At 45.1% G+C, this 16,759-nt stretch overlaps 1 protein-coding gene across 1 annotated transcript in view; it reads right to left on the bottom strand.

Moving 5' to 3' along the window:
• Positions 1 to 11,802: 11,802 nt before the first annotated feature.
• LOC119374613 (ubiquitin carboxyl-terminal hydrolase 34) overlaps positions 11,803 to 16,759 on the bottom strand; it is a 152,743-nt gene continuing 147,786 nt past the window's right edge. Inside the window, exons 75-76 of the mRNA XM_049411107.1 lie at positions 16,606 to 16,750; positions 11,803 to 13,624 (exon numbers count right to left, since the gene is read on the bottom strand). Of these exons, the coding sequence (XP_049267064.1) occupies positions 13,431 to 13,624; positions 16,606 to 16,750 (339 nt within the window). The 3' untranslated portion in view covers positions 11,803 to 13,430. The remainder of the gene's footprint in view (positions 13,625 to 16,605; positions 16,751 to 16,759) is intronic.

Raw genomic sequence — 16,759 nt, 5'->3', positions numbered from 1 at the left:
TCTCTAGCTGCGTGTAACATCAGCGCAACGCGAATGCGCGGCCCCACGGGCCCGGATCGTGTGATCCCAAGCCGACACGTTTTACGGCTCGCAGAGCGCGCCGATTGCACTCCCAGACGCGATCGAGTGACCGTTGGGACCCCATCGCAGTTGGAGGAAGCGCCGATGAGCACACAAACCTGTCATTGCACGAACGAAATCCCATCAGCATCCCGTTAACACAAGCTGCGAAAGAGCCGCTTTCGAAGTACAATCGTGACCTGAATAAACAGGTTTATGTAGATGTGCGCACCGCTTATGTGAGACTCGTAACAACGCTTCTACCTAATTTATGGCATATAAACTTAAAAAAAACTGTTTATAATTTTGTTAATAGATGACGCTACAAGTTGTAAGTACTCATATACAAGTTCAATATGTGTGTTAGTTTTGATCTAGTTGAGAGGTGGTGACTTTTTCAACTAGGTGTTTATGTGCTCCGGATCTAAATGCCTCGGAGAGATGAGGTCGTCAAAACGAAGGAAAGGCCCGCAACGTGCGCCCGGTCTCGTGTGTTTTCTGCCGAGTGACGTGTGCGAGACGGGCCGCCCGGCCGCTCGTATTTTCGGGGTCAGCCGGCGGGCGCGGCGCGGGTTACAAAACGCGGGCCAGACAGTGGATGCAATACCGAGTCATCGCTCGCACGTGCGCACTGCTGATGTTTCTTCGCATTCAGTCGCATCCCTTCTTGCTTTCTGTCGTGCTTGCTACACGCGCGAATAAATGCATATCTCGACCAACATTTCTGTACCAATCACTGTATTAAGGCGAAAGCCTTAGATGCCATATCAAATGCGACATGTGACCGTAGGCGTCGGTGGCGTCAACACGAGCACGGTCGCTGGATGAAAAAGCGCACCGTGCGCTTTTTATCCAGCGGCCGTGACACGAGTGATGCAAAACAAAGAAATCATCGTAATGTATGGCGTCACCATATGACGTAATCGTGACGTCACAGGCCGACAAAATACAAAGACATACGTACAGTCGTGAACAGTATGAGAGGAAACATCGAATTCGTATTTAATCAACGATTACTTGTAATGTACCGACATGAATGCGATGTAGTGACTTGCATGATACCTCTGCACTTGAGCATTTAATTTTTTGTTTATATACGCAAAACATGGAGAGGTATAGGCTACGTTAGGGCCGGCTATCCCATCAACATGATAGATAGTATTGAAGAAACACACGAAAACAAGAAAAACTATAAAGCACAAGAAAATAAGAAAAGAATAAAAAATAATCAAAAGCACTATGTGAGCATGTGTTCTCTGCAGTATAAAGAATACCTCTAAGGTCAGAGTCCGATACACACGGGGTGATCACACAAGTTACCGCAATTAGAGTCCGTACAGATATTATTATATGTACTTACATAAAACATTACTATGACATATGTTCATTAAAAACACACTATGATGAAGAAAAGCAACAATGTCGATTACAAACAGCTAATTAAACTTGTGTTCAACTGTGTCAACGCTTGCCAACTGTGTTTAGTTGCTATGACCCTTGATAGGTAATTTCAATGTTCCCTTTCGTATTGTACACGACTGTAGTAGTATACAGCTTCCTTAGCGAGGGTGTATTTTTGGCCTTGTTGATGCGACATATTCATATTGTTAATATGAATATGAATGTACAATATGCATATGAATATACAGCGTCGGTTAACGCGCGTTATATTTCGCTCGCGAAGAGAAGTCGGCGTTCGGTCAAGTTCGTTAGGCGGGCCCTCGCTTAACAGGCACCGAGCCAGAAGCGAAAACGTGCCGGTATGCACGTGCGAGGCGGGTTTCTCAATGGACTCGTTTGCTTCTGCACGCGAGGCAGTGGCCTGCTCGGAGTTTTAACTGATTTCAAGGGTGCCTGTCTGTACAGGCATGCGAACGAAACGGCAACGGAGCGACGCTCAAAAATGATAAATCGATCAACCAATAACTAATTAGTTATTCCTCATTTAGTAATTATTTATTTATTGCCTAATTAATTGAAGCGCCTAGGAACAACCACAGGTCTTAGTACTAGGGCACGCAAAATATCCCTGATAATAAACTCTAGAAGGAATAATCACAATAAAAATAATAACATCAATAAACCAAGCTGTGTTGTGACAGTACACATGCGAAAGAAGACACTTCTGTTGTCACGGCAGAGAGATCTGCTGCATAACAGGGAATTCTGTCGTTGCATCAGGGTTCTTGTAGTAACTACAGGAAAATCTTGTTGTATTAACAGAAATTTCTCTAGTACTCAGGGCAAGTTTTGTTCTCATTTTCAACTGGGAAAGGAAATGAACGGGTTGGAGGGGTGGAATGAATGTTCATCGCAGCGTCCCCCCCCCCCTTAATAAGTCAATGTTTGGGGCAGATTTAGCGCCCTGACTCCCCCCCCCCCCCCCCCCCCCCGCGTTGCCTGCTTGGACTGTGCTTGCGAACAGTAACATATTTGGTTTTCTCACACAAGGTCAGGAGGTTGCGTCTCAAACTACTTTGTCCTCAGCGAAAAGTTGTGACGATGGTGATGATTATGTTGACGGCGTCGACGATGATAAAATGCTCGGTTAATTTTTAATATACTTTAACGCTTCCTTTGATCATGTCTTAGTAATCGTTCTTACATATAGCTTTAGTTTACAACTTCTGCAGTGGCAAGCCAACGGTCAGGACGCAAGAACCTAAGGGAAAACAAATACTGGTTTTCGAACGCATTTATAGGTGCACGTTAAAGAACCCCAGGTGGTCGAAATTTCCGAAGCTCTCCACTACGGCGTCTCTCATAATCATATCGTGGTTTTGGGACGTTAAACCCCAGATATTATTATTTTCGAAAGCCGGCACCGCGGCTCGAGATCCCGCTTTTCATGCAGAAAAAACAGCCGATGCCCACGCAGATATGAGTCACTGATAAACTCTAAGGTACGTGTTCACAGGGTTCGACAAACGCAGATGTAGATACATTGAACTACATTGGGCTGAGTGAATAAACTTTGCCACAGTCCCTCGAGAAGTTTTACCGAAGAAACTTACTGCATGAATATTTACGTCACTAAAAAGTCTCTAAAAAAAGTCGCTAAAATTTTGAAAAAAAAAGCAACCTAGACTCTTTAAGAGTTCGAAGTAACAGCAGCAACAAAAAAAAAAGTAAGATCCAAGAAGCAAACGATTATTCAGCGCACAATAAAAAAGTAAAAATAAAAATACTGCACGAACGCTCAGTTCTCGCGTCTTCGTGTGCGTACAACTGATTTCTCTGCGTCAAACTTTTACCAAGATGTAACGTCAAGACCAAACGAACCAGTTCTTCCCGAGCTTAGCTTTCAAGTTGTTTGTTTAGTTTACGAAGCACGTCTGATAGTGAAAGCCCGAGTTCGTCTTATAAAATACGTTACACTCTAAGAAAAAAAAAGAGTACTCTGACTCTTCTTTGTGAGTACCTTGTTGCCACGTGTATGCCTCTCTTTAAACGGACACTAAAGAGAAAAACGATTTTTCTCGTATTAGTGAATTAGTCTTTCACAACACCAAAATCACCAGGCTTGACGCGAGAAGACGCTTGGTAAGCGAGCAAACGCGCAAAAAGGAAATGCGGATGGCGACGCCATTTGGGAGTTTCCGCACCAATCGCTTTGACGTCGTAGATTTTGACGGCGTCCGCTAGGGTCTACGTAGTTCCTAATCGGTAAATATGAAATGCTTTCTCCTCTGAGGGGGCCAGAGAATTAGCATGTCGTGCGGCCCAAATACAAATAAAACGTTTTGCAATCCGTGACGTCACGTGCGCAGATTTCGGCGCGAAATTTAAAAATGAAACTTTGACCTTTATTTTCTCTTCTTTAATGAGCCTATGATGGTGAAATTAACGACAATAGAGTTTTCAGAGTATCATCTATCTGTGTGTAAACTGATTCAGTCTTTCACTTTAGTTTCCTTTTAAAGAGACACGTGAACTCCCTTAGGAGGTCGTTATACTCTCGTCGTAGAGTCGTGGAATCCAAAAAAGAGTTAAATTGTCTCTTTCAAAGAAAGAGTCATACACGTGGCAAGTCAGGACTTGCCTGAAAGATCAAATAAACACATACTCATTTTTATCCCCTAAAGTGTAAGCTAAACCACTCCTGGACAGCTCTGGCTATGCTCCACGACTCCGATGGCGTCGCAATATCGTGTGAGCCATCAGCGCGCATATAAAATAAAGAACAACAACAACGTCTCAAAGACAACACACAGGCGCCTCCTGTAAAGAAACAATAACATGGCGTCTTCGTTTATACATTTCCTCTAAGGAGGACACTTGAATGGGCGGAAAGAACCAACCAGAACTTAAGAAGAGGCTCGAGTACTCACTTCTAGATAAAAGTTTATATGTACACGCGTTCGTGACTTTGGCGTCCACTTCAGACGACAAAAACTTTGTATCGTGGACTCGTGGTCTCTCGGCTTGAAGGGCATGATATGCTGACCGTGCCACACCTGAAGAGCACACACCTCCCCATGGTATTCAGACAGACAACAATGACCCCACATACAAAAAAGAAAAAAAAAAAGAGTGACCCGCATTGTCCGAGGTTTCCGTCTCCACGGTGTAATCTTTTTAGATAGCGTACCGCGCACAAAAATCTCTGGGACGGACACCTGATAAGCCATAGTGGTCATAACACGTAAGCTCCCGGGATGGTCCATTGGGTCGTCGCATGTTATGCCCTTCGGAATACCGTAACAAATAAGAGTGCCTCTACAGAAAACAAACGGCGGCCCGGGTATCACTTGACTGTTATCCAAGAAAGGTATCTGTGGCTCCAGAAGATATAGCTGGCCTTCTGAAGTACACACTCTAACGGTCGTTTCGAAAGCCAATTAGTTGCAAAATGATGCTATTATAGCGTAGATTTTCAGAGTATACTGAGCCCTTCTAATTGTTTGATATCGTTACTGGAGTTTATATCTCTTATCCTTGGAATGGATCGAACATCACATAGAAGAGTGAACAGCATACAAGTCAGAGATAGAAACGCACGGTCGTGCTACTCACCGAAGCAGTGTGTACGTGATTCAATGACCGCTTGACATTATTAAAAGGAATCTGTTGCTCTGGCAAGGCTTCGAGTTCACATCTAAACGGAGACGTAAAGCGTTCTGATGATAAAGATTTTGATGAAGGCCGCTAGACCCGCGGCCGAAACGCTAAATAAATCCTTTCGTACGCATGTCTAGTTCACTGTGTGTGTGTATATATATATATATATATATATATATATATATATATATATATATATATATATATATATATATATATATATGGGTCATTCCATGCCAACTGTCCCAGTCTGGGCGCTCGATAAAAATCGATTTCTCTGAAAAAATCTGAGAATATTACACACACATAGACATTAGTTCTACAGTATTTTCCCAAAATATTTTGAGCGCCAAAAATTTTTCGGGCACGTGAGCGCCATTTGAACTTCTCGATATGGTGGAAAACCAGGTACGAAAGAAAACTTCGCTATAAGTGGACCGTTTCACGCATTCATTCGAAGCTTGCTTTTTTGTGTTTTTACAGCATCGCGCTTTTATTATAGGACAGTTGCTTAGAGTAGCTTTATATTTTTCACTCCTTGGCGCGTAGGTAAAATTGAGTAAGTTGCTGCGTTTTCGGGAATTTTTTTACAAAAGACGATTGTAGACCAAGTACATCAATTATTTTTATAGAAGTGCCCATAACACGTACTATCTCCTAAAATTTTTGTTTTGCCTATATGTGGCGCACAAGCTCTAAAATAAAATCCTAAACTTGGAAAAAACGCTACATTGGCCTGTGTTCAGACGTATGTAGCACCTTGAGGTGGTCCAAGAAAAAATAAGCAGAAAAGCGCATACGATTGAGAATTACAATACCTTCGTCCACGGAAAGGTTAATCGAAGTAGTTTTTGTTTTAGTGAAGAAAAAAATTTTTGAAGTTTAGTTCCACCATTGCATTATTTTGCTATGGGGGCAGTACAAACCGACTGAATTTACTGCTTAAAAAAAGAGGTAGTGTATTCGTAGCACATCGTTTTCGGCTCCTTTTGTTAGGGCTTTATAATGTATATTACATATCAAGGAGATGATAAACAGAGGTAAAAATATAACAATACCATTGGCTTAGATGCCAAAATTCCCCAATAATGAATCGCGTTACTTATTGCATGCGGCTCTGAGAATCAATTGGCGTTAAAATAAGTTAAGTCTCAGAGTTCATGTAAACCGGATAAAGGAGGCATGAGCATGGTCATTTATAGCGGATCCAAACGGAGTTCATCAAAGTATTCCGCAACGAACGGCACATGATGTGACAACGCGCCGCGTATTCACGCATTCCGTCCGTCGTCCGTGACACTACAGACGGGATATGCCAAGCTATTTTTCACATCGTTATTTGGATGGTTGCAGACAGCAGGTTTTGGTTAAAGTAGAATTTGTCTGTCTGGTGGCATGCATTGCTTTACAGCTGTTATGAGATCACAACAGCCTATTTTTGTGGCGTGGTTGTCCGGCGCCACCACCTCCGCCTCCGGTGTGCGTAAAAAATGCAATAGGTAACGCGATTCATTATTGGGGAATTTCGGCATCTAAGCCAATGGTATTGTTATATTTGTACCTCTGTTTATCATCTCCTTGATATGTAATATACATTATAAAGCCCTAACAAAAGGAGCCGAAAACGATGTGCTACGAATACACTACCTCTTTTTTTTAAGCAGTAAATTCAGTCGGTTTGCACTGCCCCCATAGCAATATAATGCAATGGTGGGACTAAATTCAAAAATTTTTTTTCTTCACTAAAACAAAAACTACTTCGATTAACCTTTCCGTGGACGAAGGTATTGTAATTCTCAATCGTATGCGCTTTTCTGCTTATTTTTTCTTGGACCACCTCAGGGTGCTACATACGTCTGAACACAGGCCAATGTAGCGTTTTTTCCAAGTTTAGGATTTTATTTTAGAGCTTGTGCGCCACATATAGGCAAAACAACAATTTTAGGAGATAGTACGTGTTATGGACACTTCTATAAAAATAATTGATGTACTTGGTCTACAATCGTCTTTTGTAAAAAAATTCTCGAAAACGCAGCAATTTACTCAATTTTAACCTACGCACCAAGGAGTGAAAAATATAAAGCTACTCTAAGCAACTGTCCTATAATAAAAGCGCGATGCTGTAAAAACACAAAAAAAGCAAGTTTCGAATGAATGCGTGAAACGGTCCATTTATAGCGAAGTTTTCTTTCGTACCTGGTTTTCCACCATATCGAGAAGTTCAAATGGCGCTCACGTGCCCGAAAAATTTTTGGCGCTCAAAATATTTTGGGAGAATACTGTAGAACTAATGTCTATATGTGTGTAATTTTCTCAGATATTTTCAGAGAAATTGATTTTTGTCGAGCGCCCCGGCTGGGACAGTTGGCGTGGAATGACCCATATATATATATATATATATATAGATATGTATATATATATATATATATATATATATATATGCACAGACACACACAAATGTAAAAATTTACCGAAGGGAGAGGTTGAACCCCGAATCACTCCTATGGCTTCAGCAGTGGTGAGTACTATACTGATCTCATAACTGGAACGATTGCCTACGTAGACTCAATTTTGGGAGTCTTAAACACCCTTAGAGAAGGACTTTCACTCCAAAAGCAAAACGGTAATTAGGGAGTGCGAGAACTCCCCGAAATGGAATCGGATATTTAACAATATACTCCCGATAAAGGCTGCATTGTCAGCGTTCCAGAATGGTGCATGGATCATTTCTTTTAAATATTAGCATGCAAACATTTAAAAAAAAAAGAGTGATGCAAGCGCTACGTTGTATTTAGGTGTTTTTACCAAACAATACCATTCTGACCCTGTTAAGCAGTTTTGAAAGTCCACGTCGATGCGGAACAGCGCAGTAACGAAATGTCACGAAGATGCAGCAAAACCTTAATGCTAAAGCATTCTATGAGAAAAGAAGTGGAGCATCCGAAGCAATTCTCAAGTCCGAATCGAAAAAATAAAATAAAAATAAAAGGACGTTATACGCAGTAAAATTCAGAAGAAAAAAATGGGACGTAAAGCAGGCCACAACAAACTATTATAATCAGGACGAAACACACCAGCTTATCAATTAAATTCGAAAAAAAAAGCGTATAGTTCGCGTTAATTAGAGCTACCGTACTTGCTCGTATAATACCAGTACTTATCAGTGACTAACAGTGTAGTTAAATAACACATGCACTACAACGCCTCTGCCTCACTTTAAAACACTAAGAAAACTGCGACAGTACCCCTTTGAGAAGTTCGGTGCAACAATTCTCGCAAAATATCTTACCGATTCACTAAAGATAACAAGAAAACGCGGTGTGTGTGTGTTTGTTTGAATAAATAAGGAAGTCTCAAAGTTGGCTTTATGTATGTTCTCAAACCATCCTTTATGTACGTTCGTGCGTGTACGTATAGACTATTTTACGGAATTTTCGGATCCGCCATATTGGGCTGTATAGCCTCGCCGCTTTGTATCTTTAACTTAGACTAAAAGAACAGTGTGACGGTAGACGCATACGAATGAAAACGGTTGGGTTGGTGCACTTGGCCTTTCATGGCCTTGCTTGTTTGACGAAACGACATACGAAAATGAGAAAACATTCGTTTAACAGCCCCAGGAGGCGGCGCCCATTTGCCTCACGTAAGACTGCCTTTACACATGCAAAACTTTAAAATTACAGTTCGGGAGGGGGGGGGGAGGGGGGGGGGGGGGGGAGGGGGTTGAGCCCCCCTTGGCTACTCCAATGCTCGAGTCGTCTGGGAGGCTATCGCCAAGAATCGCCGACAAGGACGGGACTTTTATTGGTTTTATCGACCAACAACCGCCGACGCGAGAAGCGCGCATGCAGCCTCATTTCGTTTTCATTTGGCCGGCGTTCCAAGGACGCGCTCAAAATTGCGCCGCCTTCCGGCGATTTTCAATGAAGGTTGGTCGTTGGCGGAAGAGCAAAAGCAAACAATAACTCCACTGCGCTAGCATTCAGGCGATCTTTCGTTCCCCGTCATTGCGCGCGCTGTGAGAGTGACAATAACTGTAGTACTGGGACAGTAGAAATGACGCTATTACGACGGAAGACGCAAGCCCCCTTCTCTGCCCGTCTAAAAACGAGAATTTTAAACAAAATTAAAAAGGGGAATCGTAGGAGAGGAGAAAGAGGGGGAAGCGTAGGAAAGGAGAGGGCGATACATATTACGTACTGTCGCAGCGCATTGTCTTTAGGGAGTCTTCATGTGTGCACGCCCCCTCCGTTTTTAAGACTGGTTACACACTACTACGACGGGGACGAACGGGTGCCGCTATAAGGAGCTTCGCCCCTAAAAGAACCTTCTGTGCATCAAGAGACGCTTCTGTTTCTGTTTGATTGATGGAAAAAAAGAAAAAACACCGCATATCCACGGAGTTAATGATGATGAGTGGGCGAAGCTGCGGAGGTTCATCGGTAAACCGTGAATCTTCCGTGAATTCTGCCCAGTACATCATCACCGACGTGAGATCGGGCGCGTTTATACTAAAGGTTCGATGAGTTATGACGACTCGCAGCTCACTTTAATTTTACATGTACGCTGTGAATTTTCATTGTTTAGAAAACATCTGGCGTCTTTCGTTAAGCAGCTGGCGTCTTTTCGTTTTGCTTTAGAAACATCTGGCGTTCTTTCATTTTGCTTTTAGAAAACATCTGGCGTCTTTCGTTGGTTTATTTCATCAATCAACGGCGTTTTGAACAAAATTTTTATTGTTTAATCACGCACATGAGAAATCTCACCAGGCACTCCGTGCATCAAGAGACGCTTCTGTTTCTGTTTGATTCATGGAAAAAAGAACCTCTGTGGCGTTGCCATGGGGAACGGCGCGCGTGGTTCAAAGGTTCCGTTTTCGCCGAACTGCGCTTCGCCCGGCGCCCTGCTTCGCTCACGCGGTCGCGTCTCGTACTGCCGTGTGTTTTGCGCGCTCGTGAAAGTCGCTCTGACAGAAAGTTCGACAAAATGCCGCATGCATGGGATGTCGGATGCCCAAATCGCGCACGCCGCCAGTAAACGCCGCCGCGCAGTAAAGGTGGGCAATGTTGGGCACGGCAGCAGTGACGTGTGAAAGACTGATTTCACGCGGGTGATTTGAAGTGCGCTAACGCGATGCGGACCACTAAAACGTGATTTTATTTCAAAATAAGCATTGGCATAAAAGTAGCACTACGAGGTTTCTGGATCGCTATTTCAACAATCAACGTCGACTTAATATTTGCCTTTAGTGTCCCTTTAAAGGGCCCCTAAACCACCCAGCGGTCGAAATTTAGTTGAGGTGAGGAAGTTGTGCTCGAGTTTACAACGAACACGTAGCCGTGAGAATTTTTCGAAACGGTGCCGTAATAGCGGAGTTACACGCGTTTGATGATCGGAACGCGACGATCGCTTCTTTCCCTCTCTCCTGCGCTACCCTCTTCCAAAACGGCTTTGCCCTCCTCGCTGTCAGCTGAGTGCCCTTCCTCATCTCGCGCGGCATACGTCACCGCTGACGCGCTGTTCGAGACAGCGTCTACTTCCGGTTGCCGCGACTCCGGCGACTCCGACGCTCCAGCTCGCCGTCAACTCTGTGTTGTATCTGGGTGCACTGTTCGTTGACTAACCGCTGTTGCTGCCGTGCCGGCCCGTACCCCTACGAATCGTGCCGGTATGGACCCTGTGTTGCGCGCACGCCTTCAAAGGATCGCCAACGTGATGGACCCGTACGGGGACACGCCGTGCCAGACCACCTCGGCTCGAGATGAGGAGCCGAGCTCGAGTTCACGGAGCTCATCAAACCGCAAGGCGTGGATGTGTAATTACGCTAGCGACTTGGCGGTTGCGGGCCGCAGATGTCGATTCGCAAGCGGCAACACGACCAAGAGCAGCAAGGTGCGCGCGAACAGCTGTTTGCGGAGTAACCGGAAGTCGTCGGTTGTCGTTCGGCCAATCGCAAGCATCGAAAGTGATAACGTCATCGAGTTTCACTGGTGATGTCACACATGTCAGTGGCGGGAATGGCGGGGACCGGAAAGGAGAAGTTATTGTTTTTTCGAAATTGTGGCGCGCCCGCGACCTGTAGCGCTGCGGCGTGTGGCATCATTGATCGCGACGGCATTCAGCACGCGATGCGCTTGTTTACTTGAAATGTTTGGGGAAATGTCGGAGGGGGTTTAGGGGCCCTTTAAAATTTTTAAATCAACTTACAAGCGTAAAATCTAAGAGCACTTGTGTGCTTTTCCACTTCACCCCCACTGAAATGCAGCCACAATTGCCAGGGAATCGCATCCGCCTGATTGAGCTTGGCAGCCCATTTTGGTCACTAAAAACATTAGTACATCGAATTGTAACATACGTGCAACTATTTCATAAGTAACACAATATTTTTTTCTAATCTATGAAATGCATCACAATACAACTCCACCTACTTTTCTTTTTCGTGTGCCTTAAGTGTATTGTTAAAAAAAAAAGAGGGACAGCACATGATAGCCGAGGAGTGCTTTTGTCTGGGAAAATTGGTGCGACAGTTGCAAAGTTAACCAGCACGAAAGATGAGACGAAAGACACATGTAGCACATGCATCAGCAGAGGTCATGTTTGTAGATGTGTTTTTCGTCTCGTCTTTCGTGCTGGTTAACTTTGCAAGTGATAGCAGAATCAATGTAACAATAAAACACATGGAGGAATCAGGTGGACCGAGAATTTTCATTTTTTTTTATTCTTTTGAGCATGACTCTGAAAGTAGAGGAGGACCTAGTATTCACAGCCACTATAGTACATAACGGCCAGGAACAGATAAATGCAGCTGGCAGTTTCACGAGAACAGAGATGATGGGAAGAAAAAAAAGAACAAAAGCTGGCTTCAAGAAAGTGACTCAACAGCTCCCGTTCCCTCTGTCGAATGAAGTGAGGAAACAATATATAAAAAGGCAGCTTCGCAAAGTCCTTTTGATGATGTAAAAAAAAAAGTGCTTAACCACCCATTAGAGGTGTGGATGCCGGTTGGCAGCAGCGGGCATGCCGTGATTATTACAGCGCATCTCTCGCTGCAACCGTCGATGAAAAGGAAAGAATAGAAACGAACAGTTGCTGTCTTAAGGAAACAGCGCCAAAGCCGAAGAAGTCGGGCCACGAAAGAAAAACTTCCAGTCACACACATCCACACACGCCTTCACGCCAGACACCGCTAACAAACACTTCCGTCTCCGTCTTTCAAGAAAAAAAAAATATCGGCGAGTCGCGTATACATACATGGCAATAAATAACACAAACAAGGATGAAAAAAAAAAAAAAGAACGGTGTCTTTCGTCGCAGAGTCAATATTTATGTTGCCGATTTTCTTTCTCCCTCCCACAACTCGGCTGCCGGTCAACCGGAGAGCTCCATTACTGTCTGCAACCCTTACCCCTCCAACGAGCACCGGCGGCTGGCGCCACTCGTAAAAGGAGCGAGCCGCTCCCTGCGCTCCCGGGCACAAACAAAACATATAAAACTAAATGTACAAGCCGAGCAAACGCCGTGCTCTGGCAAAACTCCTCAACCTTCACTTCTTCTTGTTCTCGGGTTGAAAACGCCCACCACCGATCTGCGTCGCGTCGAGCAAAAACTGTTTCCGTTCAATGAACTGAGGAGGATGTGAAAAGCTGTAGGTATCCGGAGAAGATGGGAATGCGTGAAAAAAAAAAAAAAAAAAAAAACGCTACAAATCTGCAAACACAGTATGGTTCTGACTCCCAAAGAAGAAGAAAAAGAAATGAAGAAATAAACAGTGGCTCAGCGCGGAAGAACGAAAAACAGTGGCAAGCAAGCTTTCACCCAAGACTAAAGTATCACAGCTGAAGTGTGGTGTGGCAAACAAAGAAAAAAATAAAATAAAGAAACTCAAAAACTGGCTGCTTCCATAAATGGTGGCGGCAATGATGTCCTCGCGCATTTATGAAAAAAATCGGAAGGACGCTCAGCTGGTGGCGGCAGCGGAGAATGGGTGCACCACTGCCGCGTGTTCCTTGTCATTGTCGACCGCATGCAGCCACACTCCGTGGGAGTTGAAAACGCAGGAAACCAAAAAGTGGCAGCAACGACAGCAAGAGGGTTGACATCTCCACCTCCGTTGCTGTTGACGGAAGAGGACCTGGTTTTTGCCGAGCGGTGCAGTTATAGTCGGTCGCTCTTCCGCAGACCCGACTTGCGAGCCATTCCCCCCCGCCACGATAGCAGAAAAGCTCGCTTCGCTGACCACTCGGCATTTTCGAAATCATACGAAGAAAAAAAAAACGAAATTTTAAACAGCCAGACTAGAGGAGAAGATGCTAGGAAGATGCCGTGGATTGTTCTCCGCCGGGCAGCAGCTTGAGGAGGGCTTGGACCGTCTCGAGAAGCGGTCGCAAAAGGTCCGCCTCGCTGGGCGGCGGAGGCGGCTCCGGTGGAGAACGTGGGCCAATCGGTCGGTCCTCGTCCGTGGGTGGAGTCCGGGGCTTCTTGGCAGGGGGACAGTCGGGCACGTCTATGAAAATAAGCAGGCGCGGGGAGATGGAAGTCGGAATTTCGATGAAACACACTCACTGAAGTTTCTCAAATTCGCAAGTAGACTCCTTGTCTTTACCTACTCTTTATGCACACTAGCCGAGTAACAATCTTGCCATCTTAAATATTAGGCACAACTTGGCACTCCCTGATTCACACATCCATATACTCATTACCACACCCCACAAACAGTGCTCCGAGCATGAGTCCTTTGTATATGCGTGTGTGAATGAGGGAGTGCCAAATGGTGCCTAATTTTCAAGATGATGTATTACCAACTAGCCCAAAAGCAAGTTCTAATAACAGTCTTGCATTCTAAAATTGCGCGATACTTGCCATGTGTTCCACTTGCATGCTAACTGTGACCTTCCCCTTAGGAATTGCCTTGAACAGTTTTCACTCAAAAACACCTCCTCGAAAACTCCACCTATCATGTGTACTGCATCAACTACTTCAATAAAGTCTTTCAAGTCCTTCTGATTAACGTGATTTCTAAAAGTTACAAACACGACTCAAAACTGTGAGCCAGAAGTCAAGGTCTGTGGAAGTCTTCCAAAGTGTGTAGCGGAAAATACAAGAGAGCTTTCCAGGCAGGATTCTGTGAGCATTGAAATTAATGCGTGCCCCCACCCCCCGCAACTTATAGAAAGAGGAAGAAGAAGCAGAAGAACAAGAAGAATGCAGTGATGCTACTGAGGACTTCTGATTTGGAGCAATTTTTGGAGCAGCAAAATTTCCGTTTTGGAGCACTTTGGAGCAGCAAAATTTTCATCTTGGAGCACTTTGGAGCAGATAATTTTGCATCTGGGAGCACTTTGGAGCAGCGAATTGTACATCCTGGAGTGCAATACAGAAGCATATTGCATTAACATTCAAGCACCTGAGTATTATTATGGGGCTCTTATGACGGCTAGAAATATTTCGATTCATTGCAAATCTCATGGAAAAAATCATCTCAGGAGAATAGGCGTGCGCACAGGGGGGGCAGGGGGGGGGGGCGCAAAATCTGCCCCGTACATTGACCCTTGCGATAGCAATTATATGGACACTCTCGGTGGATGTTTGCCGTCGCTGTTGCCGTAATTTTCTGTATAAAGTCCAAATTAATAACATCACCACGCTTATTCTAACCGCAGGTAAAAGCTCGCGAGCGCTGGCGACGAACGCGGCTGAAGTGGAGATTAAACTAGCCGGCCGTCTGTCTCCGCCGCACGGAGAGCGCATGACATAACATCTTCCCGCGTGCGGGCCTGCCGTCGATTGCTCATCAAACACAGAGGAAACGCCCCGCCCGTCTTTCGTAAGGAGCATGAAGGGACGCCAGGGGAGCGGAAGGGGGGGGGGGCGCATCTTTCGAAGGGCGCAGTCGCTTGCGCGCGCGCTATCTCGAGGCATCAGGAGACGGCTCGTAAACTTGCTGTGCTCTCAACGCTTACTTCGCGTTTAGAGAACTCGGAGCAAGAAAACGCTTCGGTTCCTGGAGGGGCCATATTCCCTTAAACCAGCGTTTTGTTGAGTTACGCGAGATCTGATCCAAAAGAGTTAGCTGCTAGTCTTACTTCGTTTCACAATACAATTTTTTGGTATCGCATTCATTGCTTCGCTCTTAAGCGAAACTGAGTTTTTTTAACCGTTAGCTATTGACCCCCGAAAGCAAGGGGCGGACGTGTAACATGGCGTAGACGCTTCACTGTGGGCCGTCAGCGACGGGCCCGCTACTGACAGCTGCGCATTTGCGGCTGCTCCGACCAGGAGATATGATTTTACTAATGAGATGACATTTTTAAAAAAGCAAGCAAAAAATTCGAATTGGAACCCTAGCACGTGAGCTCGAAAGGGCAGGGCCTTTTAGGGGGTATTTACCGCAGAGTGATTAGAAACTCGGACGTGCTGGCGGAAGGAATTACGAAAACGCTGTTCTGGATGAAGATCCATGGATAAAGTATATCTGAGGAAAAGTGTCAACGCGTTTCCACCGTTCGCGTGCCCCTCCATAAACGCGAAGCAAGGAAAATTCGATATTGTCCCATATATCTACTGTGAGCGATCACAAATTTCATTCCGCAATGTCCGGAAACAGAAGTGACAGATATTTTAGCGGCACTCATGTAGTTATTACTGAACGTTGCTGTCCTTACGTGCCGTGCGACGCTTGAAACGAGCTATCAGCAGCGTTTCTGGAATAGACGACATCCGCCGATGAATCGCCGTCGCACTTTCTCGCTACCGATAGGCCTAGACGTCACGAGCCTCTGTGGAGAGCGCGTTTTGCTGTCGAGCCGACTTGCAGAACAGAAGCTGCGTCGGCACCGTGCATGGCATCGTGGCTTACTCGGGACGCACGCGCGAGCGCTATTTATTCAGCGGAATAATTCTTGGTCCATGATTGCGACTTTATTGGCAGCCCCGAGATCGAGCTGCACATGTTCTGACGCGCCGGCGGTGCGATTGCCGGTGATAGACGCCCCCAAACCCGAGACTTTGGCGCAGTTTGGCGCAAATTTCGTGGATATTATCAGGATGGCGCAGTAAATACAATTTGGCGCACTTTGGCGTAGTTGGCGCAGGAGTGGAATCACTGAGAATGTGAAGGCCTTAGTGTTTCCACTACTAGGAAACTTGGAAGAGAGTTTATGCTTGCTTTTGCCAAAACCACTGCCAATAAGAAAGCTCTTTGGCTCAGTCCTATAAGAACACTGAAGCCAGCTAGCATGAATACAGCAACCGATCCAATGCCAGCATTATCTTTGGTTGAGGTATAAGCTGAGTGGACCCTTCTACAAAACAAAACAGGCATAATGCACTACTCAGGGACTGCTTTGACAGTTGAACAGTAAAGAACGCTAGATCATACTGAAAACGTTCGGAGGATGGAGTTTGTTAATTAAGATAGTTTATAGTAGGGTCCAAATTGATAAAAATTATAGAAAGCAAAGGCTCACAGGATTCAAAAATAATTACCTTCACTTTCGCTTTTCTCTTTCTCAGCCTTGGACAGAACATCCTTGCAATGGCTTTCCAGTGAGCGCAAGTAGTCGGCCAAGCCAAGACAGGCCGGTGCTATGCCCTCGTGCACCGAAAGCACAAGGAGGACTGCACGTAGGTCCTATAAAAG

This window comes from Rhipicephalus sanguineus, chromosome 11 (genome assembly GCF_013339695.2).
Source record: "Rhipicephalus sanguineus isolate Rsan-2018 chromosome 11, BIME_Rsan_1.4, whole genome shotgun sequence".
Classification (NCBI taxonomy): Eukaryota; Metazoa; Arthropoda; class Arachnida; order Ixodida; family Ixodidae; genus Rhipicephalus; species Rhipicephalus sanguineus.
This window is presented reverse-complemented; position numbering and strand designations above follow the sequence as displayed.